General features: G+C 52.6%; 1 protein-coding gene across 1 annotated transcript; it reads left to right on the forward strand.

The window, feature by feature from the left end:
* The first annotated feature begins 1,307 nt into the window (after positions 1 to 1,307).
* On the forward strand, positions 1,308 to 23,040 carry LOC132658677 (collagen alpha-1(XIII) chain-like). The gene is made up of 2 exons (XM_060406865.1): positions 1,308 to 2,138; positions 22,849 to 23,040. The coding sequence occupies exons 1-2, from the start codon at positions 1,845 to 1,847 to the stop codon at positions 23,038 to 23,040; spliced, it is 486 nt and encodes a 161-aa protein (XP_060262848.1). The 5' UTR covers positions 1,308 to 1,844.
* Positions 23,041 to 23,827: the final 787 nt, after the last annotated feature.

Genomic DNA, 23,827 nt, shown 5'->3' on the forward strand with positions numbered 1-23,827 from the left:
TTATGATGTAAGTACTTTATTACTATGTTGCTCTATCAAATACACCTGCCACACTTTGAGGTGTGCCATGATACTGGATTATATGTTAACATTGATCAAGTCAATATATAAAATGTGCAGTTGGCAACGCTGTCACTCTAAAATGGAATCGCAGAAATGCTCCTCTCACCATACCCACTACCCACCTGTTTTACATTTCAGGAACCAGTCTTTTATCCCCCATCCCTTCTCGATGTTCCTGGGAAGTAAGCTTTCTCTGTAAACTCAATCCCACCTCCTCTTCATTCACAGGAATGTCAAGAGGTGCAAGAAGATAAAGTCTCTCTGGGATACAAACGTTACTTAAAATGGGAGAGGTGGCAAGAGAAGAGAGGAAACTACAAAATAGCCTTCAGGCAGCTTTCTCTACTGGATCATAGGAAATGATAGCGGAAGGGAGCCAAGGAGAGAATGGCTCACCTTTAATGGCTGCACTGGTTGGGGCAGGCTGGGCTGTCAGCAAAGGGCTGGAATGAGTCTCAGATCTACAGCAGACAAAAAGAGGAGGGGTCAGGACTGGCAGCGGGGAGGATTGACTGGCCAATTGGATACCCTGAAATAACCCTCTGCTCAGCTTGTATTCACCTGTGTCCTGAACCACGAGTCCTGGTCCTGAAAGAGAGACAAGGGTACCAGTCTGCTGCCCCACCCCCACCCCAGAGGGTTGGCTTTTCACCCCAGAATAAAGCTGGGATTGGTGAAGTGAGCCCCACCAAAGGCGCTGGGGCGGCTGGAGGCGCAGAGTCGGAGGTGGAGCTGGTTTGGGGAGGAAGAGAGGGGATGAGACATGTCAGGGGGTGCTCAGCAGCAGCTCAAGAGAATCAGACAGTCCTGCTCAGGAGGCAGACATCCATCTAGATCCCTGACAGTAACTCCACTGGGTTCCTTGGAGGATCACAAAGACTGGCTATGCCGACTTGTCAGAAAGCAGAGTGATGTCTGGACCCGTGACTTAGCAGGAAGGTAAAGAGGACCCTAGTGTGGATTGGGAGAAAGGGAGAGAAGCAACCCCCAGCTCCACTCCACACCCCCTTCCTGCCTATAAATAATCCCAAGTGTCACTTCAAAGGGGACAGGGAGCGCGGGAGAGGGGCTCCCGTGGCCGGTGGGTTGGGGCAGCGGGCGGCGCACACCACGCCCCCCACCCCGGGCGAGTTTGCATAAATAAACAAATCCAAGCCGTCGGCCCCGCAGGAGGGGGAGGAGGAGAGGGGAGGAGAGGGGAGGGGGGCGGGAGAGATTAGTTTGGGAAGTAGCACGGATTGCTCATCCGATCCGTGCAGCCGCTGCTAGTGTGTCAAGTTACAGAGGCGCCGGAATCGGCCCCAGCGCTCCTCGGCAGCGGCCACGACCCACCTCTGCCCATGGGGCCCTCCATGTGCACCCCTTCGCCCCGGGACTGAAACTGGCTCGCCCGGGCGACGGGAAACACCAAGAAGGACAGACATTGCTGAACCAACTCCGGACTGCAGATACTTGAAGGGAAAGACGGGGCAGAAAAGAGAGCCGGCCAGATTTCCCTAACTTTCCTGGACTTGGAACGTTCTTCGAAGCAACTTTTTTTTCACCTGGGTGTACCCCCCCCCCCGATTACTGCTGGTTGTTTTTTTTTTTTTTCTCCCCCCGTTCCCCCTCCAGCTGCTATTTTTTCCATCCTCTTTGCCGAGAGCAAAGGAAAGGGACATTTTTCCAGCGACACAAGCCTTTTCCCTACTGCCCCGGAGCTTGAGATCGCGCTTTGGGGCAGCGGCTCTCGCCTTTATTTATTCTATTTATTTATTTATTGGTTCTCAAGACGCGAGGGGATGGTAGCGGAGCGCTCCCGCAAAGCGACAGCTGCCGGTGCCCGCGGCCCTGGGGAGCTGGGCGCACCCGGGACAGTGGCGCTGGCGGTGGCGCCGGCGGAGCGCTGCGCGCGGCTGCCTAGCCCGGGGTCGTGCGGGCTGCTGGCACTGGCCCTCTGCTCGCTGGCGCTCAGCCTGCTCGCCCACTTTCGGACGGTCGAGCTGCAGGCCCGGGTGCTGCGCCTGGAAGCGGAGCGTGGGGAGCAGCAAATGGAGCCGGCTATTTTGGGACGAGTCAACCAACTGCTGGATGAGGTCTGTGCTCTTTGTTGCTTCCTTTTATTCCTTCCCCGCGGCGCCCCCTCGCGCAGCCTCCAAACTTTGGACCAGCCGGTGCCCGTGGGCTCGCTCTCTGCCGCGCGGTGAGCCCTGGCCTCGCCCCAGTTGTCTGCGGGAGGGATGGGGCCAGGGACGGACGCTGCCCTGCCAGCGGGCAGGAGGACCTGGGCGGCTAGCGCAGGACCCCTCGGCTCCCGCCTAGAGCAGGCGTCTCCCACGTTCCGCGCCGCCGGGAGCGTCCTGAGCGCGCGGGGCAGGTGGAGGAAGGCTAGGCGCGGAGGCGCGCAAAGGCGGCCAGGCTCCGTTTCTCCCTCCCGGCTCCTCGCCAGGGCAGTGTGAGAGCCGCCCAGCGCCCACGCGGCGGGACTTGAGCCCGGTGGCCCGGGGCCGAGGCTTGCTGGGCCCCCGCAGCCCTCCCCATCCATCCCTTGACGATCAGTGCTGCCTTTTATTGCCATATTCTGTTGGGAAGAGAGAGGGAGTGAGTTATCCCCGGGGCTGAGGGGGACAGCTAACAGGCCTTGCAGGACGTGGTGGGCTGGTCTCTGCCCAGACCGCTAGGGCCCAGGTGTTGGTGGTTTCGGTTATGCTGTCCTTGGCCACAAACAAGCCCTCACTGTCTTGTTCTGAAGCTGTGTTTCTTGTCCCAGGTCCCCTGGAATGGTCCCCAACATTTTGTGTCTGTGTGTCTTTCTGGGAAAAGGATGCTGAGTTTTCTCGCATTCCCCAAATGTCCTTGAACCTCAGTGTATTAGAAGCCACTAGTGTCTCTTACCCAGGACAATCCCGAGAATCATGAAGAGACCCACAGTCCACAGAAAGTAGGGACACACAGTCTGAGGGGTGCCATCCGACTAGCGATTGGCCAGGAGACCATTAGGCCAGGTGATGTCTGAGGATGTGGATAGCTCAGGAGACCCAGGGCCTCGTATGAGGGGAGGATCCACAGGTAAAGGCCGCGGCCGTCTGGGAAGAAGTCCTGGAGCAGGCTGGCCATGGACAGTTTCCGAGGGGAAGAACGGGGGGCGCATCTCTTACTTAGTAGGAGATGGTGTATCGAACAATGAAGAGCGGGAGGTAGAGCCCAGCAGGCTGGGCTTTTATCCCCACTCTGCTACTTAGAAGCTGTGCCACCTGAGGCAAACACTCTGATCCCCTGAGCTCCACTCTACCGTCACAAGGGTGGTGCTGATGGTAAACGTGAGAGCCCAGCTCTGACGGCAGCGGTGCCGTGGCCATACTGGCATGATGCCCCAGTACCCTACAGCCAGCATCTTCTCAGTGCCTCTACCAGGCAAAGGCTGGCACTTGCCGAAGCAGCTCTCCTGGGCAATCACGGAGAGCGAGGTCAGAGGGCCGGAGCAGAGCAAGTTTACTGATGCCAGAGGTGCACCCGTGACTGCTGCCGTTAGCTCATTCCCACGCCCTGCCAGGCCCCAGGGAAGCCGGAGGGCTCCATCAAGCCACCCACGGTCCCCTGGGACTCCGGGGGAAGCCGGTGGACTCCGCAGTGCCGACAGACGGCCTTTGCTGGCTGGTTGGCTGTGCACAGGGGACTGCTGCGTGGAAGGGAGGATGTTGGGACGTGAAGGCTGCCTCAGGTATCCCTGGGGTCCTGGCTGCTGAGGGACAAACGCCTGACCCTGAGTGTCCTGCCCAGTTCCTCTCTCCATCATCTCCCCTTCCTGGCCCCTCCTGCTAGCCAGGGCGTGCCCCTACCCTTTCCTCAATCCTGGCTTCCTCCACTTAAGACTTAGCCAGGCCACGCCTCATGCTCCCAGGACCTTGGGGGTGACAGTGTGATCCACCAGGCTGAGCCTTCCTGTCTAAACTCTTACTGACTGTCAGACCCCCATTTTGAAGATGGGGGAACTAAGGCTCAGAGTGGGGCCGTAGATTCCCAGGGTCATGTGGCGAGATCCAAAACTAGAACAAGCTTCCAGGGACTCTGGCCCCAGTGCTCTCCCCAGTGTGTCTGCCACCTTCCGTTGTCCACTCTCACGTGCTTATTCCGAAAGTGAACCTGAGAGCCAGCTGTGGGTCAGGCATTGTGGTGGGGGGCACGATTCTGCCTTCCCGAACTTACAGGCAAGTAGGACACAGAGACGGGAGTGGACAGTGACCACGTCATGTGAAAAATGCTACGAGGATGGAAGTAGAGGAGGTCTAGGGCCCCTGATGGCAGTGGCTCCCTGGGAAAGTGATTTTTCAAGTGAAGACTTACAGGGTGATTAGGAGTTTTCCCGGCAAATGGGGATGAGTAGGGGGCAAAAGGAACAGCTTCTGGAAGCTGAAAACCAGAGAGAGAGACAGGTAGCTGAGGTCAAGAGGGGCCTTAGAGACACTTTGATCTTTGTACGAGCAATGGGGAGCCATGGAGGGGTCTTGAGGAAAGCAGTGATGTACACAGAAGGAGGTGAAGAGCCAGGTAGAGGAGGGATGCCAAATAAGAGGCTAGCACGGACCAGAGAGGACAGTGGCCTGGCCAGGGCCCTTGTGGAGACAGAGAAGAATGAATGGAAATGGCAGCCTCAGTGGTGGGAACTGAGGTCATAGCAGAGGGCACTGGGACAGAGGGAGGGAGCAGTCCTGTGCGGGGAGGGGCAGGTGACCTGGTCTAAATGGCGATGACCTCAGGAGCCCTCTCCCGGAGGGGCCTGCGGGTCAGTTGTTCTGGAAGGGACTCTCTCAAGGCTGCACTGTCCAGTCACACGTGACTCATTAGACTTAAGTTAATTAAAATTAAATAAAATCTAAATGTAGTTCCCCAGTCACACTAAGCCATCTTTCATATAACTGCTTGATAGATACCTGAGTGGCCATCAGACAGGACAGTGCAGCCTTAGAACATGGATGTCACCACATAAAATTCCATGGGATGACTCTGTGCTTGGAGCAGGCAGAGTCTGGGCCAGCAAAGGTGTTCAGGAGCAACTCCACCTTTTCCCTCCTCCACCCTTTCCTCTCCTCGCTCTGTTCTCCTAGGTCAGAACAAAGAGCAGAGGTGAGGAGAAAGGTGAGAACTGGGGCCACCGGAAACTCCCAGGTGAATAGGACAGGGGAATGGTTTTGTTGCAGAATGAGTCTGTGAAATGGGCATGCAGAGGATTCCTGCCCACAGAGGCCCAAAGGCACCCCGTGTGCCAGGATTCCAGCTGGGCCTTGCCAGCCATGTGGCCTTGCCAGCCGTGTGGCCTCAGGCACGCCCTCACCTCATATCCCTTTTCTGTGAAGCCCTGGCCCTGCCTTCCTCTTGGGGTTGCTGTGGGGCTCTCAGGAGATGGCAGGTGGAAAAATGCCCTGAAAGGTGCCACCACAACAGGTCACGAGTGCCTCTGGAGAGCTCCCTGGAGCACGGGGCAGCCAAAGGCAATCCGTCCCGGAGCCAGTGAGCCTGGGTCACTCCCTGAAGGGTGGAGGAAGGGCCGTGGGCAGGGCCGTCCTGGGGAAGCACACAGCCTGAGCGATGGCCTGGAGGCAGCGGTCCAGGGCCGCATGCTCACCACCCATCCCAGTGGGGAAAGCAGCATACTGGGGGCGGAGGCCGTGTCTGGGAAACAGGAGGGAGAGGGGGGCCAGGCTGAGGGGACTCCATAGGAGAGAAGCCTGTAGTGAGGTGAGGCAAGGGCAGATGTGAGCAGAGGCTGCGATCTGAGTGATCTGAGCTACTGGGAAGGGGGTGGGTCAGGGCCAGGAGAGGAGTGTGGGGGCGGGCGCCCGCTCAGGGGAGTTGGGAGTGTGGCTTCCAGACCGCAGCTCCAGCTCTTCCCCCATCAGCGCCTCTCTCCCGGTCTGGGACCCTTAATGAGCGCTCCAGCTGCCCGTTAGTTGATTTGCTTGCTGTGAAAAAAAAAGGAATGTCCCAAATGGAGGAAATCAGATGTCACCTAGGGCTGGGCAGACAGTGTGCGATGACAGAGAAGAGGGTGGAATTTAAACTTGCCAAATCCATTTAGCAGGCTGAGGGGGAGCAAGGGGGTGTCAGCAGCCACCTTCAAGGTGAATGCTGAGGGAGGCCAGGCTGATTCCCCTTCCCCAACCATAAGAGTAACAGCAACTCTGATAGGAGGATACAATGGCCAGTGCCATGCACATTGTCTCTTTCCATCCTCATGACTTCCCCAAGGATTGACAGGCTTATTACCCCATTTTACAGATGAGAAGACTGATATCACTGTACCTCCATCCCACCATCTCTGATTCAGTCCTTTGGGTATTGATGGCATTTTCCACTCCAAGAATCCCCTGGGAGAGGAAGTAGTTGAAACTTCCAGGCTAAAATGTCAAGGAACCCCAGGCAGACTCTTTCATCCCTAAAAATAATAATAACAACCCTTACAAGAGGAAAGGCTCACATTTATAGAGTGTGTACAGGAGCCCCCTATTGAACTCTTTCCAGGGGCATTTGGAGGAGAGATCAAAGCAGTGGCTGAGAGATTAGGGCTCTGGATGGGGTCCTCTAGGAATGAAGTACTGAGATGAGACAGGAGCAGGGTCTTAAACAGAGAAGGTGTGTGTGGCATGACCTGTGTAGAGGGCCCTGCGTACATCCCAGGTACCTGGACCTCAGTTAATGGACAGACCTTAGATCCAGGTGTCCTCAGATATCGCCAGTGCTCCCCTGAGTCAGTCTTAAAACTACTCCTCTTTTCATGCTGTGAGTAAATGACTGGTCTTAAATGACTAGTTTTAATAGAAGAAAGACCCTCAGAGACCCTGAAGTCTAGTTCCCTCACTCTACTGATGAGAAAACAGGTCCACAGCTTCACACCAGGCGTCAGATGAGCCTGGAAGCAGGACCTCTGTCTCTGGTAGGCACCTCCTTCCTGGACAATAGTGTTTGTCTGGCCAAGTAGCTGCCAAGACAAGGCAAGCGTGTGCTTCACTCTCCACTTCTTGGCCCTCAGCAGACATTATTAATCACTTGCCATACACTTTCTCACTGAGCTTGCAGACAGCCTTAGAATCCTCTTCAACACAGGAAACTACTACCCCGCTAGCAAGAGTTGACATTCAAGACACAGAGCTGTTGGGGAATTCCCTGGCAGTCCAGTGGTTAGGACTCAGTGCTTTCACTGCCAACGACCTGGGTTCAATCCCTGGTTGGGAAACTAACATTCTGCAAGCTGTGCTGCCCAGCTTAAAAAAAAAAAAAAAGCTGAAGAACTATTTCCTGACTCTAATTTTTTAAAAACACAGAGAAGTATTTCCTAGAGATAAAACTAGGGAGAGCTGTTAAAGTTTCATTGCTTCTCTGAAAGCCTTAAAACTAGCAAGTGGCTCCAAACCACACTGAGGACCCACAGCCCTCATAGGAAGACAGTGGGGAAAAGTCAAAGCATATAAAACAAAATGCCATCTGCCTTACGCATAGTCTCCCAACTTGACACTCTCAGAGAGATGCCTTTCCCCCTATTCCAGACTTGCCCCCATGCCTCTGGAAAGTCTTCCCAAAACACCGTGACCCAAAATGGCCCTTCCCCCTGCTGACTTCCTGAATAACTGCCTGGCCGTGCCAAGTATCTAACTCAGAGAAGGAAAATAGGGCACGTGCTGACTTCTCTCACCCCAGAACCACAGCAGCAGGCATTACTAATCACTCAACACACGCCCAGGGAGCCTACCTAGGTTTCAGAATCCTTCTCAACACAGCTCTCCAGGTGGCCACTCCCAGTCTACTCGAGTCAACGCACAAGATAAAATCTGTTGCCAACCATGGCTTAGCTTCAGACACATTGTGCAGTGAGCCCTCCTCTCCACTGCCTTTCAACATCTTATCTCTCCATTTGATCACATACAACTGAACGGGCTGGGGCAGGAGCTCGCTGGTCTCCAGTCCTTCACTGAAGCTAGCCTGGGGCTTTGCACAGAGTAGGCAGCCCTCACCAATTAGCTGCTGATTTAAGGTCCCACTGCCAGAGGCCAGTGAAGCCATCTCAGAAGTCAGCTCCCTTCCACCCACTCCCTCAACCCAGACCCAGCTGTCTGCCCAGCATTTGCTCAGGGGGTTGTGCCCTGGAGCTGGTGTTTTGCAGCAGTCAGAGGCTGAAGTGAGGAACTCCTCCTGAGTCAGAGCTGCACCACAGGTCCCAGCTGAGAGTGGGGATGGCTCAGTGTGGTGTGTCCTCAGCTGGACAGAGCAGCTGGGAGCATCCCTCCTCTGCTATTACCTAGTTGTGTGACCTGAGTCTCAGTGCTCCAGCCTGAAAAATGGGCACAACATCCTCTTAATAGTGTTTTTGCAGGATTCAGGTAATAACAACTGGAACCATTACAGCCTCACTCATTACTGGTGGAGACAAAATGAGGCCGCATCGTGTCCCCAGCTTTTTTTAAGTGTAAATAGAATTTTTGATAAAAGTGAAGTACAATTTTGAACACACCAAAATGGTTAGTTAAACTTTATAAAAATAAGTGTAATGTTTGCTGCAGAGCAGCTTGTTCTATGCGGAGAGCCAACTCTTTGGAAAAGACCACATCTATTAATTAATTTAATTCTCACAATAATCCTATGAAGCGGTTATATTTTTACTATTCTCTTCTTACAGAGAAGAGTGTGGAGGCCCAGAGAAGTTGCTTTGCTTTCCCAAGGTCACACTGCTGCTAGTAAGTAGCAGAGCCTCAAACCCAGGTAGTCTGCCCCAGAGCTGGCATTCAGAGCCACATGTGTAGACCATCTGTATAAAGTACCACATTGCCCTAAGTCAGCTGAGGCAGGTCACAGAGGCCAGGTTCAGGGACTGTTCAATTCAGCTTGTCACAGAGGTGGCACTGACCGAGCTGACTTGGTGTCAGCTCACATTCAGTTCAGTTCAGTCACTCAGTCGTGTCCGACTCTTTGTGACCCCATGAATCGCAGCACGCCAGGCCTCCCTGTCCATCACCAACTCCCGGAGTTCACTCAGACTCATGTCCATCAAGTCAGTGATGCCATCCAGCCATCTCATCCTCTGTTGTCCCCTTCTCCTCCTGCCCCCAATCCCTCCCAGCATCAGTCTTTTCCAATGAGTCAGCTCTTCGCATGAGGTGGCCAAAGTACTGAAGTTTCAGCTTTAGCATCATTCCTTCCAAAGAAAACCCAGGGCTGATCTCCTTCAGAATGTACTGGTTGGATCTCCTTGCAGTCCAAGGGACTCTCAAGAGTCTTCTCCAACACCACAGTTCAAAAGCATCGATTCTTCAGCACTCAGCCTTCTTCACAGTCCAACTCTCACATCCATACATGACCTTGGAAAAACCATAGCCTTGACTAGACGGACCTTAGTCGGCAAAGTAATGTCTCTGCTTTTGAATATACTATCTAGGTTGGTCATAACTTTTCTTCCAAGGAGTAAGCGTCTTTTAATTTCATGGCTGCAGTCACCATCTGCAGTGATTTTGGAGCCCCCCAAAATAAAATCTCACACTGTTTCCACTGTTTCCCCATCTATTTCCCATGAAGTGATGGGACTGGATGCCATGATCTTCGTTTTCAATGTTGAGCTTTAAGCCAACTTTTTCACTCTCCACTTTCACTTTCATCAAGAGGCTTTTGAGTTCCTCTTCACTTTCTGCCATAAGGGTGGTGTCATCTGCATATCTGAGGTGATTGATATTTCTCCCGGCAATCTTGATTCCAGCTTGTGTTTCTTCCAGTCCAGAGTTTCTCATGATGTACTCTGCATAGAAGTTAAATAAGCAGGATGACAATATACAGCCTTGATGTACTCCTTTTCCTATTTGGAACTAGTCTGTTGTTCCATGTCCAGTTTTAACTGTTGCTTCCTGACCTGCATACAGATTTCTCAAGAGGCAGGTTAGATGGTCTGGTATTCCCATCTCTCTCAGAATTTTCCACAGTTTACTGTGATCCACACAGTCAAAGGCTTTGGCATAGTCAATAAAGCAGAAATAGATGTTTTTCTGGAACTCCCTTGCTTTTTCCATGAACCAGCGGATGTTGGCAATTTGATCTCTGGTTCCTCTGCCTTTTCTAAAACCAGCTTGAACATCAGGAAGTTCACGGTTCACGTATTGCTAAAGCCTGACTTGGAGAATTTTGAGCATTACTTTACTAGCGTGTGAGATGAGTGCAATTGTGTGGTAGTTTGAGCATTCTTTGGCATTGCCTTTCTTTGGGATTGGAATGAAAACTGACCTTTTCCAGTCCTGTGGCCACTGCTGAGTTTTCCAAATTTGCTGGCATATTGAGTGTAGCACTTTCACAGCATCATCTTTCAGGATTTGAATTAGCTCCACTGGAATTCCATCACCTCCACTAGCTTTGTTCGTAGTGATGCTTTCTAAGGCCCACTTGACTTCACATTCCAGGATGTCTGGCTCTAGATGAGTGATCACACTATCGTGATTATCCCGGTCGTGAAGATCTTTTTTGTACAGCTCTTCCGTGTATTCTTGCCACCTCTTCTTAATATCTTCTGCTTCTGTTAGGTCCATACCATTTCTGTCCTTTATCGAGCCCATCTTTGCATGAAATATTCCCTTGGTATCTCTAATTTTCTTGAAGAGATCTCTAGTCTTTCCCATTCTGTTCTTTTCCTCTATTTCTTCGCATTGATTGCTGAAGAAGGCTTTCTTATCTCTTCTTGCTATTCTTTGGAACTCTGCATTCAGATGCTTATATCTTTCTTTTTCTCCTTTGCTTTTCGCTTCTCTTCTCTTCACAGCTATTTGTAAGGCTCACATTAGCATCTTTGTTTTAAGAATGGCACTGAGGCTTACATCAAGTCTTGGTGATAAAGACCCTCAGGAAAGTCCCTGTCCAGCCTTGGCTTCCAAAATGTTTGGGCTTCCAGGAGGGAGGGGCTGGGTCTTGTCCTTTGGACACTGAACTGTCCTCTAAGGAAGCGTAGCCCGAAATCTGGGAGTCATCCCCAGGCAGAGCAGAGTCGTTCAGGCAGAAGATTCTGCACAAGCCCCAGTCTCAGCCCTGCTGTATCGCCCTGTGCTGCTTCTTTTTTTTCTCCCTCTTCTGCCCTGCTGCCTTCCTATATCACGTGCATCTATCTGTCTGCCTCTGCAGTTTCTTGAATGTTTCCTTTTGGATCAAGATAAGGATAAAAGTCCTCCAGAAACTTAACCTTTAAAAGTGACTCTCCCCTCCTTCTCTCATGTCTGCACACCCTCAAAGGCCTGCCCCTGGACTGGTGATGGGTCAGCTGCATACTGGTACCTGCAGGACTTTAAAATATACCAGGGCTGACTCCCCTTCCCTAAACCCTGATGTGAATCCCCTTGGGCAGGGTCTGGCAGTGGGTTGTCTAATGAGCTCCGCAGTTGACAGTCCCTCCCAAGTTGCTCTGCAGCAAACGTTGCACTTATTTTTATAGATTTCTTTTAACTAACCATTTTGGTGTGTTCACAATTGTACTTTATTTTTATCCAAAGAGTCAGAGACAGAAACTGCATCTGTTTCCCCTGAGCCAGGACCACCCTGTGCAGTTTACCCAGGGCCCCTCGCCTGAGTCCAGAGCAATGCTTCAGGGGCTGATGGAGGCAGTCAGCAGGGTCACAGTGAGACTCAGTATCAGCCCTACCATGCACTGCACGGTTTGAAAGTATGGGAGGGTTAAAGAAGGGGAAGCATTGGGGTTTATTTTTTTTGGAGCAGGGTGTTGGGTTTTGGTTTTGGTCTTGTGTGTCCATGCTAAGTCACTTCAGTCGGGTCTGACTCCTTGCAACCCCATGGACTGTAGCCCACCAGTCTCCTCTGTCCATGGGATTCTCCAGGCAAGAATACTGGAATATTGCCGTATCTTCTTCCAGGAGGTCTTCCCCACCCAGGGATCAAACCAATGTGTCTTACATCTCCTGCATTGGCAGGCAGGCTCTTTACCACTAGAGTCCTTTGTTTACATATATATTTTCCCCCCTTTGGCTGCAGAGGCTCTTCATTGAGGTACACAGGCTTAGTTGCCCTGCAGCATCTTAGCAGTGGGATCTCAGTTCCCGATCAGGAATGGAACATATGTCCCCTGCATTGAAAAGTGTGTTCTTAGCCACTGAACCACCAGGGAAGTCCCTTGGTCTTAGTTTTTCAAAGAATAAAATCAGCTGAGAGTTTGCCATCCATCCAGAAGAAAGGAGGTTACAGGAGAAGCCTCAGGAATGCTTCTCTCATCTCTTTTGGTTGGATTCTTCCCCTCCCAGAAGCAGTCTTATTGAGTCCTCAGTAAACTGGAAAGAAAGTCAGCGAGCTCCTCCAAGGGAAACTGAGGCCCGGGTGTAGAGAGGGGCTGGGAGGGCCAGAGGAGGCTGGGGTCCTGGCTCTTCCACGTGTCGTCTGCTTGGCAGGAAGGCCTCAGCAACAGCCGCAAGTGGGCACTCCTGTCTCCTGTCTACAGAGCTCCTGCCCAGGGTGCTGGCCTCCCTGCAAAATCTCTCTGTGCCCCAAAGGGCGGGGATGTGGCTGTTGGCAGCAAGGACTCTTCCAATCCTTCAAAGGGTGAGGGCAAGCCAAGTACAAAGGGGCGGAACTGCCCGCTTGAGAGGCTGGGCACAGCCTTCCTGGAAGACACTGGACCCCTGTCTCCCCTCCTGGAGATTATTGTGGATTTTCCCAAATCCCTATGTGGCTGGAGTCTACATAGACTGGGTCTCCTCAGCCCCCTTTCTTCACCTTTCCCTCATCCCCACCTTCCCTGGCCTCCCTGCTGCCCACAGTCCAAAGCGAGGTCTCTGTCTTTCCTTAGCTCACCTCACAAGCCACCACGGGCAGCTCTGGTCCACCCTGCCCCCTGCCAGGCAGCTCATTCTTACCTGTTTTTTAAGTTCATCCAGGGAGGCCCTACTGCCCCCGGAGGACACATCTTCCCCACAAAGGCTGTCGCAGGACGTGGGACTCTTCCATCCTCGGGACTTTACACCTGCAGCCTCCTGGTACACTACAGATGGCCCGTGAAGGTGCCTCTTCAGCCACCACTTGGAGGTTTTCTGCATCGGATCATGTTCTGACAAGGTGGCCTGTGAGGCAGGACAGGAACAGGGATGAAGAAAGGGGGCTGGTTAAAGGGGCATTAGCTGAGGTTCTCCCAGAAATGGCCTATGTGACTTCCCTGGGAGCTGGGGAGGTGGAGATTTGGGAAGTGACATGGGAAGTGAGGGTGGTCCTGCCACCTCCAGCATCTCCCTACTCATAGAATCAGAGTGTTAGAAGGAAAGGAGTCATGTGCTGGGATGAATCCCCCAAACATCCCTGGTTCTCAGACTTACACACCCTCAGTAACGGGGAGATCCCCAGCTTGTGCAGCTGGCTGCTCCGTGATCAGACAGCTCTGGCTGTAACGTGTGGGTGTTCTTCATCTCCTCGGAGCTCCAGGTCCATCCTACACCTGCCATCCCACTCCTCCAGCATGTCTTGAAAGCACCTCACATCCAGCGTCTCTCAGCTCAGCAGGACGTCCGCCCCTGCACACTCAGCACTGCACGTCCTGTCTCCAGGACAGACTGAAGCATCTCAGCCTCCCACAGAGCCATCCTCTTCTGTGTGTCATGCCTGCCTCGAGCCACCCAGGCCTCCCTTGGCTCTCCCAGGCCACGGCAGGAGACCCTCACTCATCTGCCCCTGTTCACTCTGCCCCACCCCCCTTCATCATCTGCGTGGCAGCCAGGATAATCTTTCAAAAACTCTAAGTATTATTACCCCAGTTCTCTGATTATAGCCCTTTAGTGACTTCACTGGAGAAGGAAATGGCAACCCACTCCAGTGTTCTTGCCTGGTGAATCCCAGGGACGGGGGAGCCTGGTGGGCTGCCGTCTATGGGGTCGCACAGAGTTGGACACGACTGAAGTGACTTAGCAGCAGCAGCAGTAGTGACTTCATATTGCTTTTTACTATGATCCATGAGGGGAGGCCCTTGCCACCCTCTCTAACCTCATGGCTCACCTTCTCTTAGAGTCCAGCCAAATGGTTGTATGTGGTCATGGCTAAGAACACAGATTCTAGACCCAGATTGCTGGATTCAAGCCCAGCTCTGCTAATTACTGGCTGTGTGACCTTGGGCAAGTGGGTTAACCTCTCTGTGCTTTGGCTTGTATCTCTATAAACTGGGGTTAAGGATAGTAAGAGTATCGCCCCCCTGTGAGTGTTGTTTTTAGGATTAAAGAAAGTTAAAACAAGTGCTTTGAGCAGTGCCTGGCACTCCAGGAATAGATGTTGCAGTCTCCTGAAAAGAGTCAGTCTCCCCACTGCCCCACCCACTTAGGATAGCCTCAAGGAGAGGGTCATGGGCGCAGAGCCACGTTCAGATCTTGCCTCTGCTCTTCTTGGCCATGTGCTAGTTAATTCACCTGTCTCTGTCTCAGTTTCCTCATTCATGGGTGGGTTTCTGTGAGCACTGAGTTAATATGTATAAGCCTGCTGCCTGGTTTCTGAGAAGCACCTTATTATATCAGATCTTAGCTGTTTCCCCCATACCTGGACCCCTCCCCTGGTAGGCTGCTGCGCATCCTCGGATGTCAGCTCAGCTGTCACTTTCCCATGCTGAACCAGCCTAGTCAGCGCCCCCGGACTGGCTCTCGACACCTCCCCTCTCCTGCCAGAGCTCTGATGACGGGCTGTTCCATGTTGATATGTGTGGTTTAGAGGCCCTGAGGTGCCCCTCCCTGGAGAGTGAGCCCCGTGAGGGCAGCCTCCATGTCTGCTCTGCTCACATGTGGGTCCCCAGCACTCTGCATGGCTCTGCAAACAGAGATGCTCGATACCCACTCGTGAGAGGGAAAGAAGTGTCGGAGAGGGTCTGATCTCCATCCCAGCACTCTTGCTTCCAGCCCCTCCCCACTCTACTGTGGGGGACCCTGCTTCATCCTGCACTGAGAGCAGGAATGACCTCAGGCCCCCCGAAACTGGAGGTCCTAGGCCTCGTGCTAACCCAGTGCCCATCCTGTTTCCTGTCTCCTGAGGCTGCAGCAGTCTTAGCTGAGCTGGAAGAACTTTCTCATACGAAGGCTGGCAAGTTCACACCGGGACGTGCACCTCTGTCCCCTGAGTTTTCTGGCCTGCAGAGCCTGGAGCAATATCTCTCTGTGATTCTGGTGAAATGGGGAGGCGGCGGCAGCTCATGGCATCTAGAGAGTCCCCTATTTTGAGGCCCTGGCAGTCTGTGATCAGACGCCAAGTCCCTCAAAGAGAACGGGGGAGGAAGGAAGAAGACAGTCCCTCAGACTGCCCCGGGGCACCCGCTCCTGGCCCGCAGCACACAGCCTCCCAGAGCAGACAGGGCGAGTCCAGTCTGGGTGGGTGTAGGCTGAGTGTCTCGGTTTCCTCCACTTTGATTCCATCCCATTGAGCTGCCTGTGCTCAGAGGCAGGCAGCCACACGAGGGCCTGTCCCCTTAACAAACCCCTCTGTTCCTCTCCTGCCTTCTCTGGGACCCAGCCTTTGCTTCTCCCTGGATTGCCCTTCCCTGCCCTCTTTTCTATCTGAATTCTCCCCATCCCAAGGCCAGAGCCCACGTGGGACCACAGGGATGGATCCTCAGGGGGTGGGGGAGGCAGGCCTAAAAGTAAGTAATTTGGTTCAAGTGTGGATCAGTGACACTGGACCAGGCCCTGCCCTCAAAGGGCCTCCTCAAGTCTCCAGCGGGGCACCAGCCCCATAGCAGCTATGGAGTGGGGTGAGGAGTACGCTCCAGCAGCTGGGATGGAGCACACACTCTGTGCCAGGCATTGTAATCAGATGCTAGCACAGAGCTTTGCCCAGCCTGGTCATTTCAATGGGCAAATCCTTCTTTCAATTTCTCGTTCTTGTGGTCAAAAGGCAGGGTGGCAGACAGGTCCCTCACTCACCCACCCCCTTGTAGGAAGAAGGGGTCTGAGTTTCCAAAGAGGTGGAGGGGTAGGACCACGTGTCGGCAGCAGTACATGAGGCCAGGCCAGCCTCACTGCGGCAGGTGGGAGAAGGCAGGCCTGGCATCCGCTCAAGAGAGAAGTGGCCTTCATCTGGTCACTAAGAAAAACAGGCCAGCATAGCAGGTGTTTGCCCTTCTGCACATCTGGAGCCCTCTTTCGATTTTCTGGTCTCATCTCATCTTATCCCTCCAGCTGTCCTGTGTGGTCCAGTGATATCTAATAGTATTCCTGTTCTATGGATGAGGAAACCAAGGCCCAGAGGGGCAACACCTCTTGCTTTGCAGTTAGTGGGAATGCTGGGACTAGACCCCAAGGTCCTAAGACTCCCAAAGGTAGCTCCAGTCTGTATCAACACCACATGCTCCATACAGAGTGATGTTTCAGCAGGGGGTGGGGGGCGAGGGTTGGGGCATGTGCTAACCTCAAATAGAATCCCATTGCAGCCTCCAAGGGCAGGTGGGTTTTCATGGGAGTCATACACTAATATCAAAAATTAATTATTAAATACTAAAGCTCTTAGCACAGTGCCCAGTATATACAGCTCAATATGGATAGCTATTACTATTAATATTACTCCTATATAATAAGTCTACCTGGTAAGTACTTCTTGGTTTCCAAGACACTTCCCACAGCAACACTTGAGAGGTTACTGTTGATCGGTCATGTCTGACTCTTTGTGACCCCGTGGACTGTAGCCCACCAGGCTCCTCTGTCTGTGGGATTTTCCAGGCAAGAGTACTGGAGTGGGTTGGCATTCCCTTCTCCAAGAGATCTCCCTGACCAGGGATCAGACCTGGGTCTCCTGGAAGGTGGCTAATATCCCCATTTTGCAGATTCTCCAGGGGGGAGGTGCCAGGCTCAAGGTCATGACTATTACAGAATTCGGAGCTCACCTGGCCTCTGCTCTGGGCTCCCTCCCTCAAACCAGGACTTGGACCCACCCACGTATTACAGAGGCCCAGGCTGAGCCTGATCCCTTTAAGAGCCCTGGGGTTGGACTCAGGGAGGGAATGGGCCCTAAACCCCAGGCCAGACTGGAGCTGCATTCTCTGGGGAGAGCGAGTGGCCACTTGGCATTTTCCCTTTGATACTGATACAGGCATTTTAATAGCTGCAATGATCAGGCAGGTGGTATTTCAGCTCTGGCCATGAGGGGCATTCCAGGAGGCCCTGGCTGCCAACGGGTGAAGCAGGAAGGCTTCTCTGTCCAGTGCGGCTGGGGGTCCACCCCAGGGACTCTGAAAGTTTTACACCTGCCCCAGAGCCTCAGCGTGGGGATTTCAAACCCAGAGTCTCAAACTCAGATGCCTGGGGTGGGGCAGGCTAGTGGCCTAAGGCAGTGAGGCTAGCCAGGGAGAGGGTACTGTGGTGGTCGGGATAGCACATGCCCACCTGAAAGGGACAGCCATCCTCCCGTTTACAAGACAGATCAGAAATCTAGAACTACATGAGATCTCCTGAGCAACACATATTTACTGACCACCTCCCATGTGCCGCTGGGCCATGCTGTAGGCACTGAGGATATATTAATGAATGAAGCAGATCAAAATATTCGTGTCCTTGTATAGCTTGCCTTCTAAGGAAAGGGGAAGCAATAAGTAAGCTAAATAAGACAATAACAATGACAACAAAATTGGAAGGAGAAAATAAAACGAGGAAGAAGGCTAGCAAACCTGTTACAGAAAGGCCTCATGGAGATCAAGCCAGGAGAGAGGCTAAGAGCCTGGTAGGAGTGGTCCAGGGGAGAGCAGGGAAGACACCCTCCATCAGGGAGTTTTTCCAGGAAAAGAGCTAAGTAGAGTCCATGAGGACTTTTCATTTCTTTTCTTTTTTTATGATGGGAGGAAGAACAGCATGTTTGCATAAAGATTGTATCAGGGGTGAGCAAGCAAGCACTGAATCCCATTGGAAGGCTGTTATAGTAAATCCGTTTTTATGGGAACACGGCCTTGCTTATTTTGCCTTTCGCCTACACAGTAAAGCTGAGTGGTTGTGACAGAGGTCGTATGGCTTACACAGCCTCAGATATTTAGTAACTGGCCCTTCACAGAAAATGTTTGCTGAGCCCGGGCCCTACCCCCACCCCCAAGTTCATCCTGTGCCCCGTCCATTCTTCCTCCTGTGTGGCCCCTTCCCTTCATCCGCCACTCTCCATCAAGCTGCCAGGCCATAAATGCGACCTCCAGTGTCTCTCTGTTGGATGTGTGACTGACAGCCTCCAGAGAGGAACCTCAGCCTCCAACCTTCTCACTGTCCTGATCTTTCTCAACATGCTGTCAGACCACCGAGATCTGACCACGTGCTTCCTCTGCTTCAGGCCCTTGGTTGGCTGCTTTGGGCCAAACCCTTATCCACTCAGCTCTCAAAGTCTGCAACCAGCTGGACACTACTCAACATGTGTCTCCCACATAAAGTTCAAACTCCTTTGTTGATGGGGACTGTCTTGTTCTCTGTTTTGTAGTCGCACAATTAGTAGGAGCTCCATATATACAGGATGAATTGAACCAAAGTATTGAACCTGGGCTTCCCTGGTGGCTCAGTGGTAAGGAGTCTGCCTGCAGTGAAGGAGACCCGGGTTCGATCCCTGGGTCGGGAATATTCCCTGAAAGAGGGCATGGCAACACACTCAAGTACTCTTTCTGACAGAATCCCATGGACAGAGAAGCCTGGCAGGCTGCAGTCCATAGGGTCACACAGAGTCAGACACGACGGAAGCAACTAGGGAGCAGTAGCCATATATACAGGATAAACTGAACCAAAGTATTGAACCTGGCTTCCCTGGTTAGCTCAGCAGCAAAGAATCCTCCTGCCAATGCACGTAGATGTAAGAGACACAGATTTGATCCCTGGGTCAGGAAGACCCCCTGGAGGAGGAAATAGCAACCCGCTCCAGTATTCTTGCCTGGGGATCCCATAGACAGAGGAGGCCGGTGGGCTACAATCCATGGGGTCGCAAAGAGTACAACATGACTTCGTGATTAAACAGCAACAACCCCACGACATTGAACTTGAAGGTGGAGGACCTGGAATTTAATCCCTCTGTGGCTTACCTGTTCAAAGCAATCCCCTTTTCTCTCCGAGTCTCCGTTTTCTTTATTATTAAATGGGGCTGTTTGTGGCCTGCCTTGCTTGGGGGGCGTGGATATGACCCTGGTCAAGGCAGCTCTTTCAGCTGAGAGTGGTTCCTAGAGAGGGGCTGAGCTGTCAGCAGCCACTGTACCCAACAGCTAAGGAAGAGCCTGACTGTGAGAGCTGAATGGCTCACCGCAGCATCTGTGCTAGCTCTGGAGTCTTCTGGCTGTCAAGAAGCTGTGGGAATGTCACGAATCTATGTCCTCCTAAATCTCAATGCCTTTGCCAGCAACCCAGTGCTCTGCCTTTCCCACCACATTCTATCCTTCCTTCCTTGCCCGAGTCACTCCTGCCACACTGTCCCTTCTCCTCTTCCTTGAAAACTCCACATGCAGCCCTGTCTCTGAGCCTTCGCTTCTGCTGTTCCTTCTGCCCGGAACATGCTTCCTCCAGATTGCTCCCTGGCTCATTTCCTTACTTCAGCCAGTTCTCTCTTCTCAAACGTGCCCTGCACAGAGAGAACTCCTCTGACCCCTGAGTTTGCAATACCACCTTCTGTCACTCTCTGTCTCCTTACCCTGGTTTACTTTTCTCTATAGCACTTATCACCGCCTGGGTTATATATTCATCTGCTTTTCTGTTCATCGTCTCCTTCACTGGAAGGTGAACCCAGGAGGGCAGGGCTCCTGTCCACCTTGGGCTGCATGCTCCATCTCCAGGGTCCAACCTGTGCTTGGCATCTTGCAGTTATTGAATGAGTGACAGCCCTAATGTTTGCAACCTATAGCCAAAATGCTGCACACTCAGGCAACGGCTTGTTAGCCATTGACCAGCTCCTTCATTTAGCAGAGCTGGGTCACACACCCACTTGTGTGCCGCGCACAGCCACAGATAAGCCCCTTGGAGAGCCTACAGGTTGTTAGTGGGAAGGGATGTGGAAGTGGGTATGCACAGTCCCTTCCTGGAAAGTGGTGCTAGGGAGCTGGGTTCAGAGCTGGGCATCACAGGGCCTTCCGCCAGACCTCGTTCTGGGATGTCCTCGATTTGCCCAGTGGCCATTCTGTGCCCACCTCAGTGTTCATCTACCCAGCATTTGTGTGCCAGCCTCCCTTTCTGAGTGCGGGGCGCCCCTTAGGGCTGTTCCTCCCTTCCTCCTCCTATGTGCTTTGACCTCCTGTCCTCTTCTGCCCTCCCCTTCAACACAGCATATCTGTCCCTACCCCAACACACACACACACACACACACACACACACACACACACACACACGCACATGCACACACACACACGGTGGCTGAGCTCTCTCTGCCAGGGGAATTTGTATACGTCAGCATGCAGTAGACTTTGCATCGGAAGGCCTGAGTTCTCATCCCATATCCACCACACACCAGTCCAAGTTCAAGTCACTCAGTCTCTCTGAGCCTACTTTCCTTCATCAAGAAATGCAGTCACTATTTGGCTTCCCTGGTGGATCAGAAGGTAAAGAATCCGCCTGCAATGCAGGAGACCTGGGTTTGATCCCTGGGTTGGGAAGATCCCCTGGAGAAGGGCAAGGCAACCTACTCCAGTGTTCTTGCCTGGAGAATCCCATGGACAGAGGAGCCTGGCAGGCTACATTCCATAGTGTTGCAAAGTCGGACACGACTGAAGCAACTTAGCACGCATGCAGAGTTTGATTATGAAAACTAGATGTGATTCCCTGTGTGAAAGCACCCAGCTCAGTGCCAGTACACAGTGGGGGCTCAGCAGATATTAGTTTGATGGGAATCCTTGGGAAGATTTCCTGATCTTCTCTCTCCACTGCCAAACTAGAGGTGACACCAAATCCTACAACACCTTCCAGGTGACTTCCTTTACCCTCACCCTGAGTGCGAGAACTACATAACGGTGAGGAGGCAAGTGCTGGGGAAATGCTTATGAGGAGCCAGCTGGCATCATAACTGGTCAGCGCGTTGGAGTGGGGCCCACAGCGCACAGGACAGTCAGTCACAGCCAGTCACGCAGCAGAGGCCCCATGTGGCTAGATCTTCCAGTTTGTTCAAAAGAAGTTAGAAACGCGGACTTTCATCTGAAATCAGCCTCTTCAAAAGACTGGTGACAAATTCATTGGAAAAAAAAATCACTGTAGAACCAAATAAAATATATCTAGGGGCCAATTTGACTCTGGCTTCTAACTGCAGTCCTAGCTTCAGAGAAACGGGTCCAGATCTCAGCCTTCCTCCACCATAGTTTTGACCAGATTAGCCTCCTCTCTGAGCCCAGGTCCCTTACCTATAAAAGGAATGTAATTGTGGTTGTTCAGTTGCTAATTCGTCTCTGACTCTTTGCGACCCTGTGGATTGTAGCCCTCCAGGCTCTTCTGTCCTGTACTATCACCTAGAGTTGCTCAAATTCATGTCCATTGAGTTGGTGATGCTATCTAAACATCTCATCCTCTGCCACCCTCTTCTCCTTTTGTCTTCAATCTTTTCCAGCATCAGGGTCTTTTCTAGTGAGTTGACTCTTCACATCAGGTGGCCAAAGTTTTGGAGCTCCAGCTTCAGCATCAGTCCTTTCAACAAATAGTCACGGTTGGTTTTCTTTAGGATTGACTGGTTTGATCTCCTTGCTGTCCAAGGGACTCTCAAGAGTCTTCTCCGGCACCACAGTTTGAAATCATCGATTTTTCAGCACACGGCCTTCTTTACGGTCCAACTCTCACATCTGTACATGACTACTGGAAAAACCATAGCTTTGACTATACAGACCTTTGTTAGGAAAGCGATTTCTCTGCTTTTTAATACGCTGTCTAGGTTTGTCATAGCATTGCTTCCAAGGAGCAAGTGTCTTTTAATTTCACGGCTGCAGTCACCATCCGCAGTGATTCTGGAGCCCAAGAAGATAAAATCTGTCACTGCTTCCACTTCTTCCCCTTCTATTTGCCATGAAAGTGTAATCACAGCTAACACTGATTGATGCCTCCTGGGGATCAGGCACCTTTCCTTCTATGCACCAACCTCTTTGATCCTCTCAGTAACCTATGAGGTTGGAACTGTTAACAGCTCGGTCTGAGAAAGGCCAGGAGTCCAGCAGTCTGGCCCCAGAGCATACCTGTTAACCTCTGGCTTCCCCTCCAGCTCCCTCCCTTGGTGGCGGTGAGGATGCGGGTGCTCAGCACCTGCCCTTTCCAGGAGCCTGGACTGGCAGCTGTGTATGTGCTGCCCACTCGTCTCCATGGAAACGGCAGCTCCTTGGGCAGGCATCTCAGTCTGCTTATTGCCGCGTCTTTGGTGCCTTCCAGATTGGCTGAAGGGTAAGGAAGCTGATGGGGAAGGGGTCTGATGGAGGGATAGTGGGCCTGCCTGTGTCTGGCTCTGTGAGTGACACCAGAAGAACAGAGGTCACTGTCCCTGCCCCCGGGATGCATAGACACTCAGAACTAGACAGGAAACAATTAGCAGAAAGCCGAGAAGCGCAGGTTGCTGTGCTCATGAGTGTCGGGTGCAGGGAGGCCAAACTGCTTTATAGGGTCTTGTGCTCAAGTTAATTTTCTTCAGAGCTCTCCAAAGACATCAGACCCCGAGGTGACTGAGATGGGACCTCTCCATCTGCTTCTTATTACCCAGATGCCTGGTGGCCAGTGTTTGATCCAGGATGGGTGCCCCTGTCAGACCCCCTGTCCCCCATCCCCCTCACTAGCCCCCTACCCTACCTTCAATCCCTAGTTGCTTTCCAGGGCTTGGCATTTACAACCCCCAGTGACCCCTCTTCTCTGTCTCCTTGTGCAGAAATGGAAGCTCCACTCACGGAGGCGCCGGGAGACCCTGAAGACTTCCCCAGGATGTCACTGCCCGCCAGGTAAGGAGCCCTGTGCAGGGGTGACAAGGCCAGGGGCACACACCAGAGGCCTCTCAGTGGCCAGCCCACACTCTCTTCAGAGCCTCGCCTTTCATTTGGAAGATGGGAATGACAGTCTGTGATGTTCGCCTTCCGTGTTCCCACTGATTGGCCCCCGATCCCCATCCGTCATTCACTTACTTATTCAAGCTTTCATTTATTCCTCTACTCTTCTATGGGCCAGATACTGTGCACGCCAGGCTGTGAGATCATATATGATAATGAAAATGGCAAATTGTGCAACGTCACACAGAGTTGAAAGAAGCCCCTGAGGAAAGGGACCTGGCTCCTCTGATTCACCTGCACCCGATAGAATCAGTTCCAAAGCACTTATTCCCAAATGAATGAATTACCCCATGATTGAAAATTTTTGCCTGTCCCACCTAGGTTGCTTAGGGGGCTGTGTGTTCACTATCTGGAGTCTAGGCTACACACACACACACACACACACATACACACACTCACCAACAAGGTTGAGGTTGCTGGGTGATGTGCTGTGATCAAGCTAACCAATCTATTGTGGATTCCGAGTCACGGTCCAGGAAGAGTTTTCCAGTTTGCCCACCATCGTTGTTAAGCTGCGAGAACGACAGGTGGGCACGTTTCATCATCCCCAGGAGTAACTGGAATGGGCAGCACCCCTTCAGGGGTGAGGGAGGAAGCTCCAAACAAGGGTGTGTGAGGCAGGCAGCACTTGCAAGGACCTGCAGAGGGCTCACCCCGCTCCAGGTCTCTGCTGGCTCAGAGGCAGGCCCCTAGAAGCCTGCTGTAGCAGGACACTCCCTGGGGGCTCTGGCGGGCCCTCCGCTGGACACAGGGGCTGAGGAGCCGGCACTCAGGGTCCCCAAGCCAGGGAGGGGTGGCCAACAG

The sequence above is a fragment of the Ovis aries genome, chromosome 25 (genome assembly GCF_016772045.2).
Source record: "Ovis aries strain OAR_USU_Benz2616 breed Rambouillet chromosome 25, ARS-UI_Ramb_v3.0, whole genome shotgun sequence".
Lineage (NCBI taxonomy): Eukaryota > Metazoa > Chordata > Mammalia > Artiodactyla > Bovidae > Ovis > Ovis aries.

Excerpts from the sequence above, each read along its gene's own strand:
- LOC132658677 (XM_060406865.1), top strand. The coding sequence starts at position 1,845 with ATGGTAGCGGAGCGCTCCCGCAAAGCGACAGCTGCCGGTGCCCGCGGC. Across the intron at positions 2,139-22,848 it reads TCAACCAACTGCTGGATGAG|AAATGGAAGCTCCACTCACG; the intron begins GTCTGTGCTCTT and ends CTCCTTGTGCAG.